The 27,229-nt window shown below is 38.0% G+C and overlaps 1 protein-coding gene across 4 annotated transcripts in view; it reads right to left on the bottom strand.

The window, feature by feature from the left end:
* The window catches only part of LOC128097934 (protein argonaute-3), a 117,340-nt gene that overhangs the window by 54,215 nt on the left and 35,896 nt on the right, over positions 1-27,229 (bottom strand). Inside the window, exons 4-5 of one of the 4 annotated variants that reach the window (XM_052718812.1) lie at positions 25,288-25,496; positions 24,177-24,313 (exon numbers count right to left, since the gene is read on the bottom strand). In XM_052718812.1, coding sequence (XP_052574772.1) covers positions 24,177-24,313; positions 25,288-25,496 — 346 coding nt within the window. Of the gene's footprint in view, positions 1-864; positions 1,090-3,697; positions 3,720-16,381; positions 16,473-24,176; positions 24,314-25,287; positions 25,497-27,229 lie in introns of those variants that run through there. The other 3 variants (XM_052718813.1, XM_052718815.1, XM_052718814.1) reach the window with 3 other exon arrangements.

Genomic DNA, 27,229 nt, shown 5'->3' with positions numbered 1-27,229 from the left:
CCGTGTCTGGTTTATTTGGTATTGTGGACTAATCTTAAGGCTCTCTGCATTCCAGGCAAGCATTCTATCCACTGAGCTATATGGAGACCAACTGCCCCACCCCCCAGCTGATATTATAGGCATGTATCACAGTGCCAGCTAATATTTCATAAGCCTACATTTATATTTCATTCCTTCTTTCTCTTTCACAAATAAGCTAATTAATCTTGAAAAAAGTTAATATTTAGCATTTAAAAACTCAATTAAACAATATACTATAAATAAAATGATATCTATTAACCAAAGATTCTATGTTAACATAAACCTTCCTTAAAGAGGAAAAGCATGTAATAATTTTTATAGATAATGGCCCACAAAAAGCACTTGATAGCCGGGCAGTGGTGGCGCATGCCTTTAATCCCAGCACTCGGGAGGCTGAGTCAGGCGGATCTCTGTGAGTTCGAGGCCAGCCTGGGCTACCAAGTGAGTTCCAGGAAAGGCGCAAAGCTACACAGAGAAACCCTGTCTCGGGGGAAAAAAAAAAAAAAGCACCTGATAGAATCTAGCACTGTGACAATTAATATTCTTATTGTTTGATCAGTTATCTAACAAAACTCCACAGTAAATCCAACTTTGTTTAATACAAGCACAGTAAAGCAAATTAAGAGAAATAAAAAGTAAAAAAGAAAGAAAAGAGAAAACAAATGATTATACATCAGTGTAACTATCTAGAAAACTACTCTGTAGATAAATTTCTAGGAATGTTGTCAGACTTAAGATAAGCTTACAAAAATAAGTTACATTTTTATATACTAACAATCAACTCAAAATTTAATTAAAAATATTCCTTGCAATCAACAAATTAATTTTTAAAAAGTTATTTACTTATTGCATGTATGCATGTATGATGTGCATGGAGTGGGTATGCATGCCCTAGTGCACATGTGGCAGTCTGAGCACAACTTGCAAAAGCTGATTCTCTTCTTCTGCCATGTGGGTTCTGGGGACCAACTCGAGTCAGTAGATTTGGCAACAAGGGCCTTTACCCAATGAATCCTCTTGCTGGCCTACGACAAAAATTTGAAAGTACTTGGGATGAAGTCTAAACAAAAGATGTGTAAGAATTATAGAAGTAATAGAGACATTTAATACAGAAAGATTTTAGAGACACCCTAAATAGCAGAGTAAAATACATTATCCATGTACATTTTTCTCAGATTTATCTGCATATTCAAAACAACTTCTACCAAAACAACCAAATATGTGTCAAATAGTGTGCAACTGCTATCCGTGGAAATTAAGAAATTGTTGTGGGATAATGCTTTGTACACTGGTTTAATAAAACGCTGATTGGCCAGTAGCCAGGCAGGAAGTATAGGTGGAGCGAGCAGACAAGGAGAATTCTGGGAAGAGGAAGGTCTGATCAGGAGTAGCTAGCCAGATACAGAGGAAGCAAGATGACAAGACAGAACTGAGAAAAGGTACCAAGCCATGTGGCTAAGATAAGAATTATGGGTTAATTTAAGTGTAAGAGCGCCGGGCGGTGGTGGCGCGCGCCTTTAATTCCAGCACTCGGGAGGCAGAGGCAGGCGGATCGCTGTGAGTTCGAGGCCAGCCTGGGCTACCAAGTGAGTCCCAGGAAAGGCGCAAAGCTACACAGAGAAACCCTGTCTCGAAAAAACAAAAAAAAAAAAAAAAAAAAATTAAGTGTAAGAGCTAGTCGGTAATAAGCCTGAGCTAATAGCCATACAGTTAGTAATTAACATAAGCCTCTGTGTATTTATTTGGGTCTGAGCAGTCACGGGACCGGGCAGGACACAGGAAAACTTACAACTAGGAGAAACTAATACTACAATTAACATCAAAGAATAAAACAATGAAAGGCAATGAAAGAATGAAATGATATTGAATAGTCATGACCATTCTTAAGAATAAAGTATGGAGCTGGAGAGATAGCTTAATGGTTAAGAGCACTTGTTACTCTGGCAGGCACCCAGTTCAATTCCCAGCACCCATATGATGGCTCACAATCATCTGAAACTCCAGTTCAAGGGTATCAGATAGATGCTCTCTTGATTTCCATAGGTACCAGGCACACACATGGTGCACATACATACATGCAGGCAAAACAGTCATACACATAAAATGAAATAAGTGAATCTGTTTGTTTAGTTTTGGTTTTTCGAGACACGGTTTCTCTGTGTAGCCATGGCTGTCCTTGAACTTGCTCTGTAGACCATGCTGGCCTGGATTATAGGTATACCACTGCCACCCGACTAGATCCAATTATTTTTTCAAAGTGTTTATATTTGTTTAAATACAACTTATTATCTTACTTCTTCCCCATTAACTTGAAAAACCACCTCAGACATTTACAAAATTTCCATATATACACAGCTGCTCTGTTTCTAGGTTCTTCCTCAGAGTCATTCATTAGAATTCTTAGTGTAACATGATTTGTGAGAGCAGACAAGCGCCAGCAAGACAGCTCAGTAGGCGAAGGTGCCTGCCGCCATGCCTGAGGATCTGAATTCCACCCCAGGACCCCCAAGGTGGAAGAGGAGAGCCCAGCTGTCCTCTGACCATTGCACAGGTGCCCCCCAATAAACAAAAACATAATTAAAAAGACAATGGGATCCCCCTAAACATCAATCAACAGAATGAGATAAATTATATTATAAACACATGCTGGGCAGTGGTGGCGCACGCCTTTAATCCCAGTACATGGGAGGCAGAGGCAGGTGGATCTCTGTGAGTTCGAGGCCAGCCTGGTCTTCACAGTGAAGTGCTAGGACTACACAGTGAGACCCTCCCTGTCCTGAAAAAAACAAACAAACAAACAAACAAAAAACATTATAAATGCATTTATAGTACAAATTAAAATAAATGAGAAAGTACCAGAATTCAGTTAAACTGAGATATAAGTTAAGGAAGTTTGGGAAGACTATCTAGATAGACAACTGGAGGAAAAAAATGATCAAATTAGGTAATAAGATTATGAGTGAGTTCAATTTGTGAACATACTACGTTACTGAGTTTATGAAAGTTAATTTCATTAAACTTTTATAAACTATCCTAAAATCCATGTATCTTTTACTAGATTTACTCATTGATAACAGATAAAACAGTTTTTTTCCCTAGTGCTGTGAACTGGTTAGACCTATACATGCTAGGTAAATGCTCTCCCACAGAGCTACATTCCCAATCCAATTTTTTGCAATTGCTGGTTTGTTACTTTTCTCACTTATTCGTGTTTAATTAATTAATTAGCCAGTCAACTGATTGTACTAGGGGTTAACTCAGGGCCTTAGGTGTACTAAACAAGTGCTTTACCAGGAAACAATTCTTGTGTTTGTTTTGTTTTTCAAGACAGGGTTTCTCTGCGTAGTTTTGGTGCCTGTCCTGGAACTCACTCCATAGACCAGGCTGGCCTCGAACTCACAGAGATCCACCTGCCTCTGCCTCCCATGTACTGGGATTAAAGGCATGTGCCACCACTGCCCAGCATGTGTTTATAATATAATTTATCTCATGCTGTTGATTGATGTTTAGGTGAATCCCATTATCTTTTTAATTATGTTTTTGTTTACTGGGTGTGCACCACTGCCGCCTAGCCCAGGAAACAACTTTTTAAAAGCTCAGTTAAAAAGAAATCATTCTGACATTGAGAAAACAACACAAACAGAATGACAAAAGGTTGGTAATCAGATAGACTTACTGGAGTCTGATTCTAATCCAACAGTCACTAGTTTGCAGAGTATTATTTATAGATTTATTTATTGTGGTACTTTGAATTGAACCTTTGACTTCATGCATGCTAAGCAGGTGCTATACCACTGACCCTCATTTCCAGTCCTTTGAGCTTCTAGTTAGTCATCTGTTAAAAAAAAAAAAAAATTCTGGAGCTGGAGAGATGGCTCAGTAGTTAAGAGACATTACAATTATTCCAGAGGACTTGAGTTTGGCACTCAGAACTCACATCCAGGCATAGCTCAGGTCCAAGAGATCTGATGACCTTTTCTGGTATCTGCGCATACTCACAACATACCATGGTGTATGTATATATGTGTATATACACAGACATAAACACATAGTCAGAGATAAAGATAAAATACTTCTCAGAGCACTGGAAATTACCAACGCAAGGTACCTGCTTGTGCCTGAACTAGGTATCAACTCAGAGCATCTTTCTTCACTTCTGAATAATTTTCTGCTCATGGCATTTGCTCACTGATCTACTGCTTGTAGGCAGTTATACTACCAATGTACAATAATTATTTGTACAATAATTCTTTGAAGAGACTGTATGAAGCCTCACAAAAATGAGATTAGGATTTTAACTGTGTCCAAACTGAAACTGTATTAGGACACAGGTGGGCTAGGGGTATATAGCTCAGTGGTTAGAGGACTTGCCTAAAATATACAAGTCCCTGGATTTGATCCCTAGCACTACAAAATAAAATAAAATAAAATAAATCAGATACAACAGAAAATTCCAGATTCAAATAAAAAAAAAGAATTAAGTATTTGCAACATTTACTATCAACATAGTCTGGATCAAAATTAATAGTCGAAAATACGGCAATATATGATGGACTGGCAAAAAAGTTATCACAAGTATAATTTAGCTAGGTAGGTACTGCTGGGAGGTGTCCTGAAATATTACATGCTACCACTATCACTTAAAAATGAACCATCAGGGGTTGGAGACTGGCTCACCAGTTAGGAGCGCTGACTGCTTTTCTAGAGGACCAGTGTTGGATTTCCAGCACTCACTCTGGCTCACAACCATCTCTAACTCCAATTCCAGGGGATCCAACATCTTCTGGCCCCCAGAAGCACAAGGCACACACATGGTGCACATACATAAATACAGACAAAACACTCAAACACACACACAAAAAATCACATGAAAAATAAAATAAAAAACCCATCTTGCTAGTACTCCAGAAAGCTCTTTTCCAAAGCCTTCCCCAAACCTGACAGTGCTCTACAGGAACCGCAGTTCGTCATTCTGGGTCAGTGCCTTCTTTCTTTACGGATTTACAATATGAATACATATCACTAAATCTAGAGATTTCCCAGTTCTTGAATTTTATGTAACTGGAAATAAACTATGTGATATTTTCCCAAGATTTTAGTTAAAGCTTGTTTCTAACTCAACCATATCAATTAAATATAATTAATCTTTTTTTTTTCATCAATGTGTGTTTTTTTTTTTTTGGAGAAGTACACAACTACTCTAATTGTGGTTAACAATGATTCTTTTTCTTTTCTTTCTTTTTTTTTTGTTTGTTTTTTTGATAAGACAAGGTTTTTTTTTTCTGTGTAGCCCTGTCTATCCTGTAACTTGCTCTGTAGTTCAGGCTGGCCTTGAACTCACAGAGATCCACCTGCCTCAGCCTCCTGAGTGCTGGGATTAAAGATGTGCGCCACTACTGCCTTGGTCTTTTCTCTTTCTTTCCTTTTGTTTTTGTTTTGTTTTGTTTCTAAAGACACAGTCTTGCTATGTAACCCAGACTGTCCTGGAACTCACAGTAAGGCTGTACTTGTAATTCTGCTTTTTCCTTTGCATGGTAGGATTATAGGAATGGGCTACCATGTCTGGCTTGGGTTTTTGTTTTTGTTTTAAATCCCTTTTCACTCTTTTGAAATAGGGTGTCATAGCACAGACTGGTCTCAAAATCACAGTTCTCTCACCTTAGCCTTCCTTAGTTTTGAGACCATAGATATGGGCCATTGTACCTGCTGGGCATATTGTCTTTTTCCCACACACACACGTATATGCACACCTCTAGAACAGACTATCTGTGAGTGAAATTGCTGGGTCATGAGAGATGTACATTTCCTTCTTAGATAACTTTTTTTGAGAAACTTATATTACTTACAATAATTCTTTCATTGATTTCAATTTCTGACCTCTCACTGGCAGTATATGAGTTACTGTGGTGGGGTCAGTGAGATGGTTTTGCAGGTAAAATCACTCGCTGCCAAGCCTGACCATACACGTTCCATCCCAGGGACCTACATGGTGGAAGGAGAACTGACTTCCACAAGTTGTCTTCTGACTTCCACACAGGCATCGTGGCACATGTCCCCACCACACAATAAATAAATGCAATTCAAAATTTCAAAAACAAAGTCACATTGGGCACAACTCACAACTGTTAATACTGTTAGACTTAAGCTTAGTCACTCTGATGGGTACCTAGGCAGTGATTTTAAAAAAAGATCTAAACCCTGTCTCGAAAAACCAAAAAAAAAAAAAAAAAAAAAAAAGATCTAAAAGAAACTAAGGGGCTAGAGAAACAGTGCAAAACATAAGGAGGAAAGCTGTCTGAGCGGCAAGGAGACTCCGAGGGCCCCTGTTTGGGCCCTCACTGGGGAACAGCTGCCCTGTGTCCCTACAGAAATTTGGAGGCTCATTCTCTGAAAAAGGTAAATCAAAACAAAAGATCCCTGGAAGGAGGATGCCAGGCATAGCTTTCGGCACAGGACTGTACCACAAACAAGGGATTGGATGACTGGAAGGAAGAAATGCTGATACAGAAATTCCCCTGCCTCGAATCTAACGTGGCTGTCAGGATGTCGCGGACCAGAGCTAGTCTTCAGACAGGTGTACTTGGCTAACCTGACGGGCTCAGAAGAGGCCTAAGAACTACAACATCCCAACCTCAACCACTGAATTCACCCTGTGATGAAGGTCCAGGTTAACAAGCCTCATCTGTGCATGCAGGGCTTCCAGTCCGTTTTAGACTCCCACTGAGCCACAAGTAGATAAAAAGGGCATGTTTAGATAACAAAATTTAAAAAAAAAATGAAAACAAGAAAGGAAGAGAAACAGAAGTGTATATAGAGGAAGAAATCCAAAGTAAATCATTATGCTCAGAGAGCTAAAAGAGGCTTTTGCACTTGTAAAACAAGAGTAGAATGCTATTAAAAAATTAGTATCCAGGAAACAGAAAAGAACTGTTCAAAAAGAGAATTTAAAAAGTGAGCAAAGGGCTAGAAGATTGAGGAAAATTTCAGAAAGTAACTCAAAATTGAGATTAAAAAGACCAATGGGTGGACTTTATAGTATATAAACTGTAAAAATAGAATGGGGCTTATTATGGACTATACCCTAGGTTCAAGCCAGAGCAGACAGAAAGACTACAATTACAAATGGAGAAGTGCTTCCAAATTCCTGAAGGAGAAATTCTGGCCCAGAAGCTTGCTTTTCTAAGATGGGGTCTTGCCATGTTGCCCAGTCTCACTTCCCTGGGCTCAAGAGATCCTACTGCTTCATCCCCTGCATCACCATTCTGTTAACTTTGTTAAGAAGCCTAAAAAAGACACCTTTCAGTATGTAAGTAAGGTGTTTAAAGATTGGTCTCATATACCTACCTATTTCTCTTAAGTTCCTTTAAACAACAACAACTACAACAACAAAAACAGAGGAACCGAGCTGCAGTCATAATAAACTCCAGGGTTCGGAGTCCTGGAGACCATGAGTATAGCTGGGAACAGCAGGGGAAACTAAAGAAACACTGAGATATGGCCCCCTGCCCCGGCTGGGAGGCTCCCAAGGTGTCAGCCACTGGACTCGACCTGAAGGAGCAAGCTGAGATGTGGTTCCTACTGTGTAGAACAGGAGGGGACCAATGCTCACCCGCACCCTTGAGCACCCTACTCTATGAGGCTCGGGCTCCTGAACAAGCAGCACAAGGCATACTGTCACCATCCGAGGCAGACAGCGAGAGTCAGGCGTCCCTCCCCGACCCCTTCAGATAGTGATTTCAGCATCTATGGGGACGTGTCCTGCCTCCCTATTTTGTAGGTGCATGGTTGAAGTTTTTGCTTTTTCTAGAGAGGGTTCATGTACATCAAACTGGCCTTCAACTTGGTGTAGCAAATGATGACCTCCAACTTTTAATCCCTCTACCCCAAACATGCCCGTTTTGGCATTTTGTTTTATTTTATAATTTTTTGTTGTTGTTGTTTTTGGGCAAGGAATTGTTGTTGTTGTTTTCCTGTGTGAGGTTTTTTTCATTACCATTTGTTTTATTTTATAGTGTTTTTAGTTATTTGTGTTTTGAAGTAATATCCCCACCACCACTCCACCTATGAGACAATTTCATTCACGACTTTACCATGATATTAGATTGTTGTTGATGTTAATGCTTTTGAATTGCTTGACAAAGGAATGCCCAAGACAACAATTAAGTGTGATCTCAAAAGGACCACAGTAAGCCAAATAGGAAGGGCACACTCTTTAATGCCCGAACTCGGGAGGCGGAGGCAGGCAGACCTCTGTGAGTTCGAGGCCAGCCTGGTCTACAGAGCTAGATAGATCCAAGACAGCCAAGGCTACACAGAGAAACCCTGTCTAAAAACAAAACAAAACAAAACAAAACAAACAAACAAACAAACAAAAAAGCAACCAAAAAACCAAAGGGGGGGGGGGGAGAAAAGAAAAGGAAAGGAAAGGCACTCTCAATCAGAGTCAAACAGGAACCAGTCAAGAAACCAATCTCAAGACTGCACTGATATTCCTATCACCACCACACCCGTTCTAATGTGAGGACAGACTTCTGGGTAAGCCTGATTTTGATCACAGTAAACTGTGAGTCATGACTGAATGTGAAGACTGAAAATTTTGGCAACAATAAAAGGCTTCTGGCTTAGTGACTGAAAATTAGGAATCAAACATGTATGAATATGCATTGTTTCCTGAAGTTCTTGCCCATGCACAGCCTTGGTTCTGAACATACAATGTGAGAACTCTGAACTACATATATCATAACACCACGTAATTCTAACGAATGCTGCCTCAAATACCTTAGCTCAAATTAGGGACTGCTATATGCTATGAAGAATTGTAGTCATTTTACTGTACACTCCAAATTTTTTGCTTTTATTTAGAACACTTTAATATAGTTATAAAAAATTAATATTTTTGTCATTCCTTAGCATAAATCAAATTAGTATACCTTTAAGTTCCATTACACTAGAATATTTGATTTTTTAAAACTGATGGTTGAGTGGTATGTGGTGTCCTATGCCTTTAATTTACCCAGCACTTGGGAGACGGAGGCAGGCAGATCTTTATGAGTTCAAGGGTTAATAGAGAGACCTTGTCTCAACAAACAAACAAACAATTCTGTCTAAATTGCTGGCTTGAATTTAATTAAAAAAATCGTTAAAAGAATTTTGGCTTTGGATTGGGACAGAATTTCCAATAATTTCTCAAACACTCCTAAAAATACTTCAGGTATTTTGTACTATATATTTATACCAAACCACATTTTCAGCTTTGGTGATTATAAAATCAAAATATTGATCAGCTCTGAAAAACACTGACTATTTTTTCTATGTCCTGCAGCATCAAATACTCAGATAAGACTAGTCCACCCCCACCCAAGACAGGGTCTCACCCAGCCCAGGCTGATCTGGAACTTACTATATAGATGAAGATGACTTTGACCTTCCTGATCCTCTTTCCAAGTGCTAATATTATAGGCACGTATCACCATGCCCAGATAAGATTAAAATTTTTATGTAAAAGTCAACACATCTATTAGTGTGCAATTTCTTTTCATGTTTAACAAACGGGGAAATAATAGTATATCAAAGAATTCTTTTAAAATAAATTTAAGATTAATCATCAATAAATGTTTAATTTGTATTAATATATTACATATATTCTGAAATGATGAGGCAACAAGCATGTGCTAATATGCCTGGCTTGAAAAAGAATGTTTTATAGAAAGTTACTTTTTATTGAAAAATCTTAATAAAGTTTTTGTTATGATGGAACCCAGGAATTTACACGTTAAGCAAGTACCCTACCACTGAGTTACTCTGTCTGTAAAATAATCTGTTTAAAACTTGCCTTTCAAGAATCTGGCTTCTTAAGAGAGACAGTATAAAGCTGCATCACACTCATAAATTGTGGATCAGAATTTTTGACTTTATCATTTAAGTAACGATCGTATGAGCTTAGGCAAATGGCTTTTGTCTCTATACTACTCAGTGAGGGGTATCTGCTAACTCTTAACTGTGTGTGGGGGCGCTGCATTTTGAGATAGAGTCAGTCACTCTGTGTCACCCAGGCTCATTTTGAGCTAGTATGCTCAAGTGATCCTCCCACCTCAGCTTCCCACACAGACGTAAGTGTGCACCATTGCACTCAGTTCTGTGGAGGGAACTTATGTCAGAAAATAATAACAGAAAATGCTTAGAGGAAAGGCTTTGGGATGTCGCTCAGTGGTAGTGTGCGCTTACATGCATTAGGCCCCAGATTAGTCCCCAGTACCCCTGACTCCAAAACCCGACACACCCAACTCTACCTGAGGGACGGGATGCTTCTTACACAAAGGAATTGCAACAACAAAATCCAAGTAACCAATGGGGTGACCCCAAAGTGGGCTAATTACTCTGCATGTTCATTGAATCCTAAGGTTCCATTGATGGCAACATGTCAAATACCAATAAAAAGAAATCAAACTGTGACAAATCATTAATTCTAAGACAGCTCCCAACCCCAGAGAAGTTGAAATGTGAGGGAAAATTTTGAGTCTTAGATTAGTAAAATATAGTAAGTTTAATTGCTTAATTGAGAGTTAGGATACTAAATGCCATTAAACAATTTCTCTTGATCTTTGGTCACAGGTTTAAAAATGAGTTGTTTATGGCCGGGCGGTGGTGGCGCACGCCTTTAATCCCAGCACTCGGGAGGCAGAGCCAGGCGGATCTCTGTGAGTTCGAGGCCAGCCTGGACTACCAAGTGAGTTCCAGGAAAGGCGCAAAGCTACACAGAGAAACCCTGTCTCGAAAAACCAAAAAAAAAAAAAAAAAATGAGTTGTTTAGAGTACTAAAATTAGAGGGCTTTTTCCATGCTCCTGTCCAACGCCGAGCCTTTTCTCTCTACCGCCTGTCATTTCCTCAGGAAGTGTTTCTCAACAGTAAGACCTCAGTGGACTCCTCTGCACGTTCCACTGCATTCAACATTCTCCTCTGTAGTACTTTCTAAACTCTCATTTACTTATTTGGTGTGCCTGTGTGTCACCAAGCTTGGCTGTACACACCTTTATTCACTGAACCAGAGCTGTAGTATTGCCTTAAAACATATATATTTGTGTGTGTGTGTGTAGGTGTGTGTGTCAGAGGACAACCTGCAGGAGTCAGTTTTCTTTCTCCATCTTGTGGGTTCCAGAGATCAAACTCAGGTGGTCAAGCCTGGGAGCAAGTGACTATCCACTGAGTCATCTGACCCCCCCCCTTCCTGTGGTATTTACATTGCTCAATACCAGCCTACACTAGTTATTTCAAGTTCAGTAAATGTTGTTTTGTTTAGTGCAGCAAACAAGTACAAGGGCTGTAAAATCAAAACCACACAGCAACAAAGAAAGGACATTTAACAAGGTGACCAGAAAAACACTTCTCAGTTCTTGTTGTATTCCTCACAGTAACATTAATTTTACATTATTAATACACTTTACTGGTAATTAATAAATAAATCCTTGGTACAGGTATTGTGGAAAATGTATGAAGTTCCTTAAATATTAAAAATACTAGCCGGGCGGTGGTGGCGCACGCCTTTAATCCCAGCACTTGGGAGGCGGAGGCAGGCGGATCTCTGTGAGTTCCAGGCCAGCCTGGACTACAGAGTGAGTTCCAGGAAAGGCGCAAAGCTACACAGAGAAACCCTGTCTCGAAAAACCAAAAAAAAAAAAAAAAAAAAAAAAAAAGAAAAATACTGTTGGGCATGCAGTTCAGTGGTAGAACAGCTGCTTAATATGTACAAGGCCATGGTTCTATATGTGCCATTAAAATTATTTAATTTAACTACTTATGGCCCAGCAATCTTATTTCTGGCCTTATATTGAAAGCAAATAAAAATCACTATGTCAAAGAGACATCTGCATTCCCATGCTCACTGCAACATTATTCAGAATGGCTAGGATGCACCAACAACCTGTATCTACAGACACATCAATGGATTTTAAAAATGTGGTGTGTGAGTGTGTGTGAAAGAGTTTATTATTCCTTAAAAGAGAAGGAAGTTCTATCATTTTTGACAACATGGATGAATCTAGAGGCCATGTATGTTCAGTGAAATAAACCAGGCACAGAAAGACAACTACTGTATGGTCTTACCTATAACTAGAATTTTAGAACCCAAACTCAGAAACAGTAGAATGTTAGTTACCACTTTACTGGGAGGGTTGGAGGTAGAGAAATGAGGACATATTGGTCAAAGAGCACAGATGTCCAGGTACTGGTTAAGTTCTGAAGAACTAGTGTACAGCATGGTGAACTTAACCAACACACACACACACACACACACACACACACACACACACACACACACACACACATATATATATACATTACTATTAATGTATATATACGCATATTCACTGAGTGTAGGTCTCAGGTGTTAACTCTCAGAGGCAAACACAAATATGACTGATATGTAAGGTGTTGGGAACACTCATATGGTAATGATTCCACATGGAATATGTATTATCAAACATACTGTATGCCTTACACATACACAGTTTTTGTCAATCACATCTTTTTTTTTTTAAGATTTATTTATTTATTATGTATAGTGTTCTAGCTGTGTGTATCCCTGCAGGCCAGAAGGGGGCACCAGATCTCATTACAGACGGCTATGAGCCACGATGTGGATGCTGGGAATTGAACTCAGGACCTCAGGAAGAGCAGCCAGTACTCTTAACCTCTGAGCCATCTCTCCAGCCCATCAATCACATCTTAATAAAGCTTATAAGGGGAGGAATATTTAAAATTTCAGGCACTATGTTCAATTTATTAAGATGCCATAATCCTCTTTTGGTTGTTATTGTTGTTTTTGAGACAGTTTCTCTGTGTAGCTTTGGCTATTCTGGAACTCACTCTGTAGACCAGCTTGAGCTAAATTAGATCCCATCTCTAAATTTAAAACAACTAACCAAAATCCAAACCAAATAAACAAAAAGTCCCCCAACCAACCAACCCAACAAAAACCGTTCTTTAAAATAGTTATGCTAAAGCACATTTCTATACCATGTGAGTTCCTCACCAACATTTGCTCTTCTACTATGTATTTTTGTTGAGACTGGGTCTTACTTAATGCATGAGCTAGCCTTGAACTTGAGATCTCTCTGGTGGCCCAAGTGGTTGGATGATAGGCATGTGTTGTTTTTATAAGACTTAAAAATTGTATGAGTGTGATGGGTGTGAAATGGTACCTTTATTGATTTTATTTGTAATTTCTTGATTATTAGTGAATTTGAGAATCTCTCTTTGTGCCTATTAGTCATGGCTATTCTTCTTTGAGAACTACACATTTTTCTATTTATTTGTCCTTATAGTCTATAAAGCTCTGTTGTATGAACTGCAAACATTCTCCTATTATTTTAACTTTGTGAATTTATACAAACTCCAACTTTTGACATAGTCTATTTTCGGTTTTGTTTTTTTTGTTCTTTTTGTTTGTTTTCTTTTGCTTAGGGGTGTGTGTGTGTATGTGTGTGTGTGTGTGTGTGTGTGTGTGTGTGTGTGTGTGTGTGTGTGAGAGAGAGAGAGAGAGAGAGAGAGAGAGAGAGAGAGAGAGAGAGAGAGAGAGAGAGAGAGAGAGCACACATGTGGCAGGCAGAAGTCAATGTCAGGTGTCTTCCTCAATCGCTCTTCACTTTAGTTTCTATACAGGATCTCTCCAGGAATTTGGTGTCTGATGCAGTAGAATGTCTAGCCAGCAAGACACAGGGCTCCTCCCCTCTCCAGCACCCCAACAATGGGATTACAAATGCTGGGCAGTGGAACAAATGCCATCCTGGAACTTACTCTATAGACCAGGCTGGCCTCAAACTCAGAGATCCACCTGCCTCTGCCTCCCAAGTGCTGGGATTAAAGGCCTGTGCTACCACTGCCTGGCTGAATCAAATTATTTCTTCAAAGTGTTTCTAACTGTTTAAATACAACTTGTTATTTTCCTTTTCCCCATTAGCTTGAAATGCCATCTCAGACATTTACAAAATTCCCATAAATACATAGCTGCTTTGTTTCTAGGCTCTCTCGCAGTCATTAATCTGCCTGTCCCTACACTTCCAGCATTGTGTGTAACTGCTACTGTTTCTTAATAAGTAGGGCAATTCCTTTTTCTTTAAAATTGTATTGGTTTTTCGTTATCATTTATCCTTCCATACAAATACAGACTTATCAAGCTTGGTGTGATGGTGCAAACCTTTAATCCCAGGACTTGGAAGGCAGAGGTCACTCTGGTCTCTGTAGAGAGTCCAGGACAGCCTAGGCTACATAGTGAAACCCTGTTTCAAAAACAAAAGACAAAACCAAACAGACTTATGAAGGATCCTAACATATTCCATTTAGATTTTAATTAGTACTGTACTTACAGGTTGATTTTGGGATAACTGACATCTTAGGATTTCTAGATAACTATAACGTATTTTTTTCTTTTCTTTTCTTTGTTTTTTTGTTTTGTTTTTGAAGCTTTGTTTCAAGTCTTTCAGTTAAATTGTGTATTTTACACACTTCAGAAAATTTAATCCTGGGGCGTCTGCTTTTCAATCTAAACTACTAGTCCTTTTCCTGTATTAGTTATTCGGCTTGGAGATCGCTTAGTCCTGTAAATACTTCTGGTTTTCAAGCTCTTTTGGACGTTCCTTCTCCAAGCTCTTGGAAGTGTTCATTCTTTGCTTAATGTGAATTATGCTAGGCATGGAGAGTACACTGGTGAATTACAACACTCTCTATGATCAGAACATAGAGACACAAAACAACAGACAGTTAGATCTCAGGGTAGGACGTGCCATTATAGGGGAGTACCCTGTGCTGTGGGAATATATAAGACAAGTACCTAACTCAGACTTGGGGGATGGCTGGACGGGGGTGGGGGGGTGGGGGGGGTGGGGGGTGTCAAACTCTGCTTCTTAAGGAAGTAACATGTAGATTGAAACCTGTAAGAAGAACAGAAGTTAGAAAACACAACAGTGACTAAAAATCATAGTACTGATATTCTTTCTTGCTCTTGATTGTACTGCAAAAGGTCTTATTTTATTGAAATTATTTAATGTTTGAATATATTTCTGGTCGCTTCAACTTTGAACTGGTTTTTACTTATTTTTTTTCTTTTTGTTCCCATACTGCTTGTAACAATCAGTCTTGGCTCACTTGTTTTTTCTTACTTCCTTAAATGCTATAATTCCTCATGATTTTATCCTTCCCTTTCTGTTTTTATCACATTATTATTCCTAAAGACTTAGATCCCAGGTTGGCCTGGAATTCATTATGTAGCCCAGCTGGCCTTGAGTTCTCCCTTCCCAACTGAGTCTTCCAAGTGCTGGAATTACAGGCAAGCAACACCACACTAGGCTTTGTTTGCTTTAAAAGACAAGGTCTCATTATTTAGCCCAGGTTGACCTCAAACTCTCTATGTAGCTCAAGGTGACCTTAAACTTCAGATCCTGTTCACTCTTAAGTCCTGGGATTATGGGTGTGTCACCATGCTTGATTTAACATTCTAACTTTTAGCATCCACCACTACAGACTTTTAGACCAAAAAAAAAAAGCAACACAAAAAACTAGTTTAGAACGTACCTGGTACTGCAACAAAACTTGTTTCAATGATTAAAAAAAAAAAATCACAGAAAAAATTAGGTGCTTAAAAATAAACAAACAAACAGAGCCTTACTGTAGCCCAAGCTGCCCTCAGACTCACTACATAGCACACGTACAAGAATATATAAGTTCTGCCTTAGCCTCTTGAGTATTAGGCTTACAGGTTTAAGTCCACCACACTCACCTTATGTTTTTTCTTAGTGTGTCAACTTGGCTAGGCTATTTTTTTTTATTTACTTAATCAAACACTAATATAGGTGTTGCTGAGAGTTTATTTTATAGATGTAATAAAAGTTCATAATTAGGTGACTGAACATAAGGGACATTATCTAGGATAATGTGATGGGTCTGATTCAATTGGTTCAAAGCCTAAAAATCAAGGCTGAGGCTTCCCCAAGAGAGAAGGAGAGAAGAAATTCTTCTATAAACAACAGTTTAGATTATGTTCAAGATCTCTCTTCTTGTTACCTTCTCTAAGGATTTCAGATTAGCTTTACCACAATTGTACAAACCAACTCTCTATGTAGCGCCTGCCAATTCTGCTTCTTTGGTTGAACTCTTGATTTATCTGATATACCAGGCTTATAGTTTATTTGCAAGTATAATTTCTTTAAACATCTAGTAGTTTCTGGTCTATTTATTTCTAGTCAGTTCCAGGTGGCCAAAGTTCTGCTCTTATGGACATGGTTCATAAGCCTTTTTTTTCCTCTCAGCTGAATCCTTGGAATATGTCCCTTCCTCTCCATCCCACAGTAGAACAGCACCATCTCTTACCTGAACTAGTGATTGAGAAGCCCCCTACTGGCTCCTCAGATTAGCTTTTTCTCCTCTATCTATTTTCCAAACTGCTGCCAGAGGTCTCTTTCTGGAAAACAAATATGATCATGTCACTATCTTTCTTAAGAACCCATTAAGTCTCCCTACCAACAGGTTTAAATTTTCTTTTTATTTCATTAGCTCCTGTTTTTATTTATTTCCATCTAGTCTCTTTGTGTTTAATTTTCTAACATTTTAAGATAAACTATCCAGTTACTGATGCTCTTCTTCTGTTCTAACAGGTCAGTAAAGTTTTAAATTCTCTCTAAGCATTGCTTAAATCAATCATACCAGTTTTGACATATATTATTAATTATCATTCTGTTCAAAATTCAAATTTCCTTTGTGATTTCTTTGACTAATAAGTTACTTAGAAATCCTTAATAACTCTGGTAGAAATGTAACAATAACTCAGTCCCAATTTCCTCCTCTTTTTCCTAGATACTACACAGATCAACAAAGAGAATGTTAATAAAAGTAAAAGTACATTTTGATAAAACCAGGCGATTAAAAAAGCCCATAATAGCCACATTGTAGGTAAATATAGCCCCAAGTATTCAGGACTAGCAAAATCTACACAAGAAGGCATATCTAAACATTGCAGAATGACAAGAAGTGTAAGGAAATCTATGGGGAAACAGTATATTTTCATTCCCAGAGAGAAAGAGTCCTATCTTAAAGGTCATGTTTGGAACAGAGATGGAATGGGGGACTCTTCAATGGAAAAAGAGAAAGGAGGTATAAAAATGTGTTATCAGTGTGTGAGAAGAGTAGTTTAAAATTAATAATCTGAGCCTAGCGGTGGTGTCGCACGCCTTTAATCCCAGCACTTGGGAGGCAGAGGCGGGCGGGTGGATCTCTGCGAGTTCCAGGCCAGCCTGGTCTACAGAGCGAGTTCCAGGACAGCCAGGACTACACAGAAAAACCCAGTCTCAGAAAAATACTAAATAAATAAACAAACGAATGAATGAATGAATGAATAAAATTAATTAAAAAATTGATAGTCTCAGGGCTGGAGAGATGGTTCAGTGGTTAAGGGCACTCAATGTTCTTCCAGAGGACTTGGGTTTGATTCCCAGCACCCACATGGCAGTTCACAACTGTCTGTAACTCCAGTTACAAACACCAATGCACATTAAAAAAATGAAAAATTGATAGTCTCAGAAGCATTTATAATTTTTTTGTAATTTCTTATTTTGAAATAACTTCAATTGTGTAGGGAAGTCATAAATGAATAGGAACCTGGGAAAACTCACAGCTGGTAGTATGCAACACTTAAATCACTGAAATTACTGGAAAGCATGGGAGATAAAGATGTATTTTAAAGAAGGAATCCATCCCCCTGTGGGATGGAGTCTTGAAGCAAAGAAATCTGGACATTTATCTTGATCCTAAAGTACAGCTAACGTTCTTCCTACCATCTTCTACCAGTGGTCTTAGTGAATACATCTCATTCAAATGTGAGCTACAGAAAGAAAGTAATCATCCATACAAAGATGGTATATAAAAACCGTAAAGCTAGACACAGTGGCATATCTTATAAGCCCAGCACTTCAAAGGTTGAGGCAGGAAGATAGAGAGTTTGAGAGCAACTTGGGCTAGACTATACAGTGAGACTCTGCTCCCAAACAAAAAAATACCAAGAAGCAGTGCATCATATCTGACAAATAAACTAAGTAGACAATATGACAAAAGATGAAAATTACAATCTTATTTTAAAATATAATTTTAAAAATTCTTAAGGGTAAAATGATATTAAATTTCCTTTTCTTTCCTTGTTATTTTTTTTTTTGGTTTTTTTTTTTTTTTCAAGACAGGATTACTCTGTGTAGCTTTGGAGCCTGTCCTGGAACTTGCTCTGTAGATCAGGCTGGCTTTGAACTCACAGAGATCCACCTGCCTCAGCCTCCCAAGTGCTGGGATTAAAGGCGTGAGCCACCATCGCCCAGCTACTCTGAACATCAGAAATACTGACCACTTATTAGGCTACACAAACTACTTAACGAATTCTCAACAGAGAACTACAAGGCAGGTGCGGTGGCATGCACCTGTGTCCCAGCTGTGGTGGTACAGGGGAGGTGGATCACTTGAGCCCAGGAGTTCAATACAGGCCTGGTAACATAGCAATACTCTGTGTCAGTCCCCAAAGCCAGGGGTGGTTCCTTAAGCCAGTAATCCGAGCTGCTCTGAAGGCTAAGATTAGGAGTTCAAGTCACCCTGGACAAATTATCAAGACTCTGTCTCAAAAAGGGTTTTTTTTTTTTTTTTTTCCCCTAGAAAAAAAGAAAGAAAAAAATGTAGACAATATTGCTGAGTCCAATCTCCAGGACTTACATTTTGGAAAAAGAGGACAGGCTGGGCATACTGGTGCCCAACTTTAATCTCAGCACTGAGGAGGCAGATCTCTGTGAGTTCAACGGCAGCCTGGTCTACGTAGGGAGTTCTAGGGCAGCCAGAGCCAGAGCAACATAGTGAGACCCTATCTTGGGGAAAATAAAGAGGGCAGACTCTCACCTCCACACATATGCTCTCACACATGCACACATTCATGTACACACACATACAAAATATAAAAATAAATGTTTAAAATTTGTTTTTAGCCAGGTGGTGGTGGTGCATGCCTTTAATTCCAGCACTTGGGAGGCAGAGGCAGGCAGATCTCTGTGAGTTGGAGGTTAGCCTGGTCTACAGAGTGAGTTCCAGGACGGCCAGGGGGTATACAGACAAACCTTGTCTTGAAAAAGCAATAATAGTGGATTCACTTCCAGTCAGATCAGAGGATGACTTCAGCCAGAGTCTACTCCATTCTGTATTCGTGAGTGTATTTCCTCAATTTATGTCTTTTTTTTTGTTTTTGTTTTTGTTTTTGTTTTTTCAAGACAGAATTTCTCTTTGTAGTTTTGGTGCCTGTCCTGGATCTCACTTAAAGGCTTGCACCACCAACGTCAATTTATATCTTAATAAATTCTGTTACCCATTTAAAAAAAAAAAAAAAAGGAAAAGCAATAAATAAATAAATAAAAAGATGGTTGCAGTTTCTGGGATATTATATAGTGAAAACACTACAATTCAGAGGCTGTGCAGAAAAGATCAAACAGTGATCAGAAGAAAATTCATTGTTCCTTAATATTTTTACGGATGAGAAAAAAATAAAAGCTACTAATTACTTTAAAAAGGTAAGAAAACAACTTTAATTTGGCTAACCGAAGAAGAAAAACTTGTAAGACGAAAGAGAAACTATAGAAAACAAAGCTAGAAGTAAAATAATTAAACAAAAATTAGGTGTTCTGCTGAGGGAGGGGCAGGAGGTAGGGCTAGAGAGATGGCTCAGTGACTAAGGGCACTGGCTTCTCTTGCAGAGGTCTTAAGTTTGATTCCCAGCACCCATATGGAGCTCATAACCATCTGTAACTCTAGTCCCTGGGGATCCGACATGCTCTTCTGACCTCTAGGGGCATCAGACATGAAGTAGAGCCTAGACATACATGCAGGCAAAAAAACCCCACCTATACATTTAAAATAATAAAATAAATAAATCTAAATAATTAAAAAAATCAGTTGACTAAACTTCTAGTCACTAATTAAGGAAAAAAGGACAAAGCACAAAAATAAAAAATAGGGGGAACAACAGAAATAGAAAAAGTTTCGGGGGGGGGCTGGAGAGATGGCTCAGCGGTTAAGAGCACTCACTGCTCTTCCAGAGGACCAGGGTTCAATTCCTGGCACCCACATGGCAGCTCATACCTGTCTATAACTCCAGTTCCAGGGGATCCAACACCCTCATACAAACATACACGCAGGCAAAACACCAATGCTTGTAAAATAAAAATAAATAAAAAAAAAGAAAAAGCTTGAAATGTTAAAAACTGTTTTATAAAATTCTATACACTAAATAAAATATGGATAAAATAAAAAATTTGTAGTAAATAAATGTGACTTATGAAAGTAATCAGAGACAGCTTGGATACTGATATTTTTAATTAGTTAATTAAAAATAATTTATTTACTTTCATTTTTATGTTTATTGGTATTCTGTCTGCATATATGTCTGTGTTACAGTGTCAGATCTCATGGGACTCAAGTTACAAACAATTGTAAGCTGCCATGTGGGTGCTGGGAATTGAACCTGGGTCCTCTGGAAGAAGAGGCAGTGCTCTTAACCACTGAGCCATCTCTCCAGCCCTTAACACACATTCTTGATTAAAGTATGTATGAAAATAGGACAACAATGCTCCTTAACAACACTAGAACAAACTGTTCCTAACATAATAATAATCATAAAAACATGCATATGTGCATAATACTTAATAGAGAAGCACTGGACACATTTTTCCTAAAATGAGGAATAAAAAGAGGGTAACCATTGATGTTTGCTACTATCCTATCTAAATTAGTCAACATAATCTGACAAAAAAAGAGGCAAATCTGTTACTATGTGCAGATCATATAACTGTAACATAGAAACATCAAGAAAATCACTTGAAAAAAATACTATAAGTATGGAATTCAATAAGGCAGAAAGATTAAAAAGTTACATATAGAAGTTGAAAGCCTTCATGTTTATAAATAAGAACTAGTTTATTAAATATTTAAAAAAATACCATTAAATGTTAAACCCATTTAATAGCAACAAAACACAGAAAATACCCAGGAATACCAAGATTAAGTAGACTGTATGTGAGGAAAGCCTTACAACTTATCTGAAGCAACGAAGTAGAAGTATATAGTATGTTTTTGGATTCAAGGTTAGACTCAACACCTTACAGAAGCCAATTTGTTTTAATTTAATTGATGAAATAATGAGATTTTAGTAAAAATAACCTGTCTTCTTATACACTGGATGAGGACACAGTATTTCTAAAGTCTATATCATAAAACAAGTAAGAATGGTCTTGAAAAATCTGAGAGTAGCCTTATCACACATTACAAGTCATAAATAAGTGGGGTGTGTGTGTGTGTGTGTGTGTGTATGTGCGTGTGCGTGCACCAACAAGCAAACTTCTGTGTATTAAAACACAAATTAACAAAAACAAAATAACTGCCCACCATTCCAAAGATCAAAAGACAAATAACAATTTAATTATAAACCTTGGTCAAAAAAGCTTCTTTTGGCAGTGGACAGCAGTTAATGTGAAGAGTCTTAACTAGTAGACATGCTGAGAGTAAGTGACTGAGTGCTCAGCCCTAAAAGGGACATCTGTGTCAACTGTTCCCCAACCCAAAGCTCAAGGACTGTCACAGAAGAGGGATAGAGAGAAGTGTATGAGCTTCAGGTTGGGAAGGAGTCTTGTGAAATGCTGATTTCTGGAGAGGACACGGCCATTGCACTTCCAGCAACTCTGGTTACTTATATAAGATCAAGTCAGTCAAAATCTCAATGCGGATGGGAGAGAGGCTCACAAGACTTAGGAAGCCCCACCCTAGCTGAGGAGCTACTGGCAGTTGAAAGCTGCTGGAAGAGGAAGAGGAATTTTTCACGGGGGCATGCATGGCTCCAGAGAATGGCCCCACATCCTTGCACACAGTGAGTGGCAGCACTAACTGAAAATAGTAGGTTATTAAAAAAAAGTGGGGGGGGGCATGAAGATGGGATGGGGATGGAGTGTCAGGGGAACTGGAGGTAGGATATAAGGAGTAGATATAGTCAAAATACATTTTATTTTTTAAAATAATTCATTCTTTTTAACTTTTATTTATTTTCTATATATATTTAAGATTTATTTTATTTATTATAGTGTTCTGTCTGCATGTTTGCCTGCAGGCCAAAAGAGGACATCAGATCTCACTAGAGATGGCTGTGAGCCACCATATTGTTGCTGGGATTGAACTCAGAACCTCTGGAAGAGCAGTCAATGTTCTTAACCTCTGAGTCATCATCTTTCCAGACCCCAAAATACATTTTATATATGCATAAAATTCTCAAACATAAAATAGAGAGAAAGAAAAATGCATAAACCAATGGTTTGTTAAGGTGTATGGCTAGCAAAACCAAGGCCCTGTGCTCCATGCTCAGTACCTAAAAATAACAATAAATGTAAAAGTAAAAAAGAATGAATCACAAGTGGTCCTCATATTAGTGAAGGGCTGTTTGCTTTGTTTCAGCCAGGCACAGTAAGTAGTTCATGACTATAAACCTACAGCTAGGAGGCTGAGACTCCAGTACAAGGGCAGATTGGACCACACAGGCAGTTTTAGGCTAGGCTGAGCCACACATAAGAACCTGTCTCCAAAAATACAAAAAAAAAAAAAAAATCCAAAAACTTAAAACAGCAAAATTGATTGGCAAAAATCTAAGAGTTCGACAGCACACATACAAGGAAACAAGTATTTTATTAGTAGATGAAAAACACAACCTTTATGGAGGGGAATCTAGAAATATTGATGAAAATTATAAATAACATTTACCCTTGACTTATCAGTCTCATCTCCAGAAATTTATCTTACACATATTTTATATATATGTAAAATAATATTTGGAGATAGCAAGTAATTAAAAATATGCCTAATACACATATAAAGGGAACTGGTTAAATATTGTCTCTCATTATTTTTAAAACAGCAAAAACTGTAAGGAAAAAAATGAAGAAACTGTATTGATCTGTAAAGATCCAGGGATCCATGGAAGGATGGCTAATTCCAGATACTAAGCAAGAAATGTGATGAACCTGGAATATATTGCTGTATATGTACACATTTCACTTTCTACCCAAAGTGAATTAAACTTGTGGAGATAACTTATTTTCAGAAAATAAGAGAGATAGAGTAACAAGTCATAAGAAAACAAAAGACAAACACAGATATGGAGATATTCTACAATACAGTTTCAATAAGAAGTTTCACTAAGAAGTCAACGAAACTTTAACAAGAAAAGAAGAGGGTGGGGAAGGAATATGATGTGTAAATCTTGTTTAAATTCTGATTCAAATCAGTTAAGCAGAAAAAGACATATTAGGGACCATCAATGAAATATGATCTTGGGCTGGGAATTGGAGAATACAAATTTTCTTTTCTTTTGAATTTTCTTTCTTTCTTTTTTTTTTACATAAAAAAATGACATTGCTGATGAATTAGAAAACATTCCAGTTTTCAGTGGTGTATGTAGTAGGGACAAAATAACATGCTGTCTGTCTCGAAAAACCAAAAAAAAAAAAAAAAAATAACATGCTGTCGTAGCATGTGACTTAATATATTTTCGGAGAGGAAGAAATATAAACAGATTAACAAAAGTAAGAGAAAAAAACCTTGACAAAATGAATAATGGCTACATTCATATGGCAGTTCAACATGTTATTCTTTTTACTTATATATTAGCTTGAAAATATTTGTAGGAAAGCACGTAAAAATGAGATTACAATCAGTAACACAATCAGAACAACAGGAATACCTAGCTATGGTCACTATGACCAACACATTTCTCTTAACATATGAATTTTATAGTTAAATGCTGACTTAAGAGTGAAGAGAATACAAATAAATTATTGGTAAGATAAAATTCCCAAATGATCACACACCAGGGCTTTTACACATTTTCATGTGCCTGCTTCAAGTTTAGTAGCATTCTCAGGCAAGTTCTGTATAAAGAATTTACAAATCAAATATAATAAAAGAAAATTAAGGTTTTATTAGGCTGTCTTAATACATATCCAAATACTACTGTAAGACACCAGTACATATAACTGTATAAATAAAACCAAATATACATGCCATAAAGAAATCGACTACCCAATTCAGAATATGGTTTTAGTTCCCTTACCATCAATATTTAGCATCATTTTCCACATGGCAGGCCGAACAGATTGATGGAATCCAAACCATACTTCCCTGCCCCCTCCCAGAGGGTGGTCATATCCTTCTGGAGCTGAGAAAAAGGAACGCCCCACAGGCGTATATCTACAAAAATTAAAATGGCATGTTCAATCCTTTCCTTCTAATACTAATACTTAAATCTGCAGGACAGGGGGCATGAAAGCAAAGACAATTAGCTTATTATAATGATACTTATAATTATATATACGCATGAAAACAAAAAGCTATTCTAAATGAAGAAATTCATTAACATTTTCTGAAATTGCCTATTTTCAGAATCTGTTAGTTTACAAAGCAATATATTTTTATTTATTTATTTATTTTTTTTTAAGACAGAGTCTCACTGTGTAGCTCTGGGCAGCCTAGAGCTCACTCTGTAGACCAGGCTGGCCTTGAACTCACAGAGGTCTGCCTGCCTCTGCCTCCCAAGTGCTGGGATTAAAGGTGTATGCTACCTCACTTGTCCCTTAAAATACTTTCTTAAAAATAACAGCATTGCAACTTTAAAATGCTAAAGAGTAATTTATTTCCACAAATATGTTTCAAGCTAGCTATACTAATTATTTCAAAGATACCTGACATATGTAAGTACAGAAATATGAAATGGTAGTGTGATTTTAAAAAACAGTACCTCTCTCTCCCTTTTTCCCATGCAGAAGTCTGGATACAGAACCTCAAGTATGCTGGGCAAATACTCTAGCCTGAACTCTATCTCAGCTCAAGAGTAGCAATTTCAATAGAATCTGATACTATTGTATAAAAAATGAAACCATTTTTTAAAAGGCGATTTAAGTTCATGGTATATCTGAAAATGTATCAGTTGTTCAAGACTTAGAGGTCCTAAGAAAAAGGGTAAGAAATTTCTCTGTAAAATATTCACTAGATCAGCTAAACTATGATGTATATTTTACATGCTATTATTATACAAATGAAATGATGAAAAGCATAGAACATAGTAAAGGTTAACTGAGGAAGGCCTATACTACTATGAGTACATAGGAAAAAGCCCTTCATATTTAAAAATCTGAAGAAGAAGAAAAAAAGCCAGAACCACCTACTTCATGGAGGGCAGATGTCGTAGCACCACATCAACAGCATGGACCGGGTTAGTGCTGATTGGCTTGTCTAATTCCAGTGGCTCAGGCAAAGTCCGTCCAGTCAGTACTTCATGTAGTAGATGCCAACTCACCCGAGATACAAATTTGACTGACACCTTGAAAGGTCGATCTTTTCCACCTTCCCCAGGTAATGTAACATCTAAATCTACCTGTTAATGGGACAAGACCCAAGTGTAAAATCTCGAAAAAGATAAATGTAATTATTTAAAATTTAACTTATAAAAAGACAACAGGCCGTGCAGCGGTGGCGCACACTGTTAATCCCAGCACTCAGGAGGCAGAGCCAGGTGGATCTCTGTGAGTTCGAGGCCAGCCTGCCTGGTCTACAGAGCGAGATTCAGCACAGGTACCAAAACTATACAGAGAAACCCCGTCTCAAAAAAACAAAACAAAACAAAAAACCAGACAAACAAACAAAAAAGGACAGCCGGGCGGTGGTGGCGCATGCCTTTAATCCCAGCACTCAGGAGGCAGAGCCAGGCGGATCTCTGTGAGTCTGAGGTCAGCCTGGGCTACCAAGTGAGTTCCAGGAGAGGCGCAAAGCTACACAGAGAAACCCTGTCTCGAAAAACCAAAAAAAAAAAAAAAAAAAAAAAGGGACAACAAGCAAAAATAAAAAATCTCAATGTCAAATTAATAGAATAAAATTCAAATATATAGTTTATTCATAGCAATATTATTTATCATTCTAAAACACTGGAAACTACTTAAATATGCTAACATTTAGGCAGCTATTATATGATCATTTTCCATCCATATTATTACATGAACAACACAAATATAAAAGACTATAAAAGATAACAACTTTTGTATGACAGGAAAAAAAGAGAAACTACTCATGTATTTGCTTCCTTTTGAAAAAACAAAAAACAAAAAACCAAACACACAAGAAGGAAGCATGAACCAGAAACAAAGAAACTGATTAATTTCAAGGCATAGGAGGGAAGAGATTGAAAGAAAAAAAGGGAGAAGCAATGCTGAGTATATATTGGGGGTGGAGTCATAGTCTTGACGTTAGGAAGCATTCTAGAATTCTAAATAGTCAGAAGTGTCATTCAGCTACTTGAGAAACTGAGACTGGAGAATCACTTGACTCATAAGTTCAAGAATAACAAAGATGACACTTCTGAGCTCATAAGCTCAAGATCAACAAGGATAAGCCAGATGTGGTGATTCATGCTTGTGATTCCAGCACTCAGAAAGCAGAGGCAGGAATCAATGCAAGTTCAAGGCCAATATAGTCTACATAGCAAGTTCTAGGCCAACCAAAAATTAAAAAAAAAAAATCAAAAAACAAAACAAGAAACCTCAAACCAAAAGGTCTCCAATGAGATGTAGTAGTTTGAATGTAATCGGACCCCATAAACTCATAAGGAATGGCACTATTTGGAGGTGTGGCTTTGTTAGAGTAGGTGCAGCCTTGGTAGAGGAAGTGTGTCACTGTGGAGGCAGACTTTGAGGTTCTCATATATGCTCAAGCCATGCCCAGTGTCTCAGTTCACTTTCTGTTGCCTATGGATCAAAGATGCAGAATTCTCAGCTCCTTCTCCAGCACCATGTCTGCCTGCATGCTGCCATGTCCCCACCATGATGATAATGGACTGAACTTCTGAAACTGTAAGCTACCCGATAGAATGTTTTTCTTTATAAGAGTTGCTGTGGTCATGGTGTCTCTTTACAGCAATAGAAACCCTAACTAAGACAGGTACTTTAGGTTATGAAAGCAGTGGAATGTTTTAAGCACTGCTTAATGGGCCATACTATTTGGAGCATGGAAGACAATGGTGCTGAATTTTAGTATGTTACCTAGAGATCATTCTTGTGATATTTTGGTGAAGAAAGTGACTGCTTTTTGCCCTTGACCAAAGGATCTACCTGAGGC

The sequence above is a fragment of the Peromyscus californicus genome, unplaced genomic scaffold, assembly GCF_007827085.1.
Source record: "Peromyscus californicus insignis strain IS unplaced genomic scaffold, ASM782708v3 Scaffold_5__1_contigs__length_169319896, whole genome shotgun sequence".
NCBI lineage: Eukaryota > Metazoa > Chordata > Mammalia > Rodentia > Cricetidae > Peromyscus > Peromyscus californicus.
This window is presented reverse-complemented; position numbering and strand designations above follow the sequence as displayed.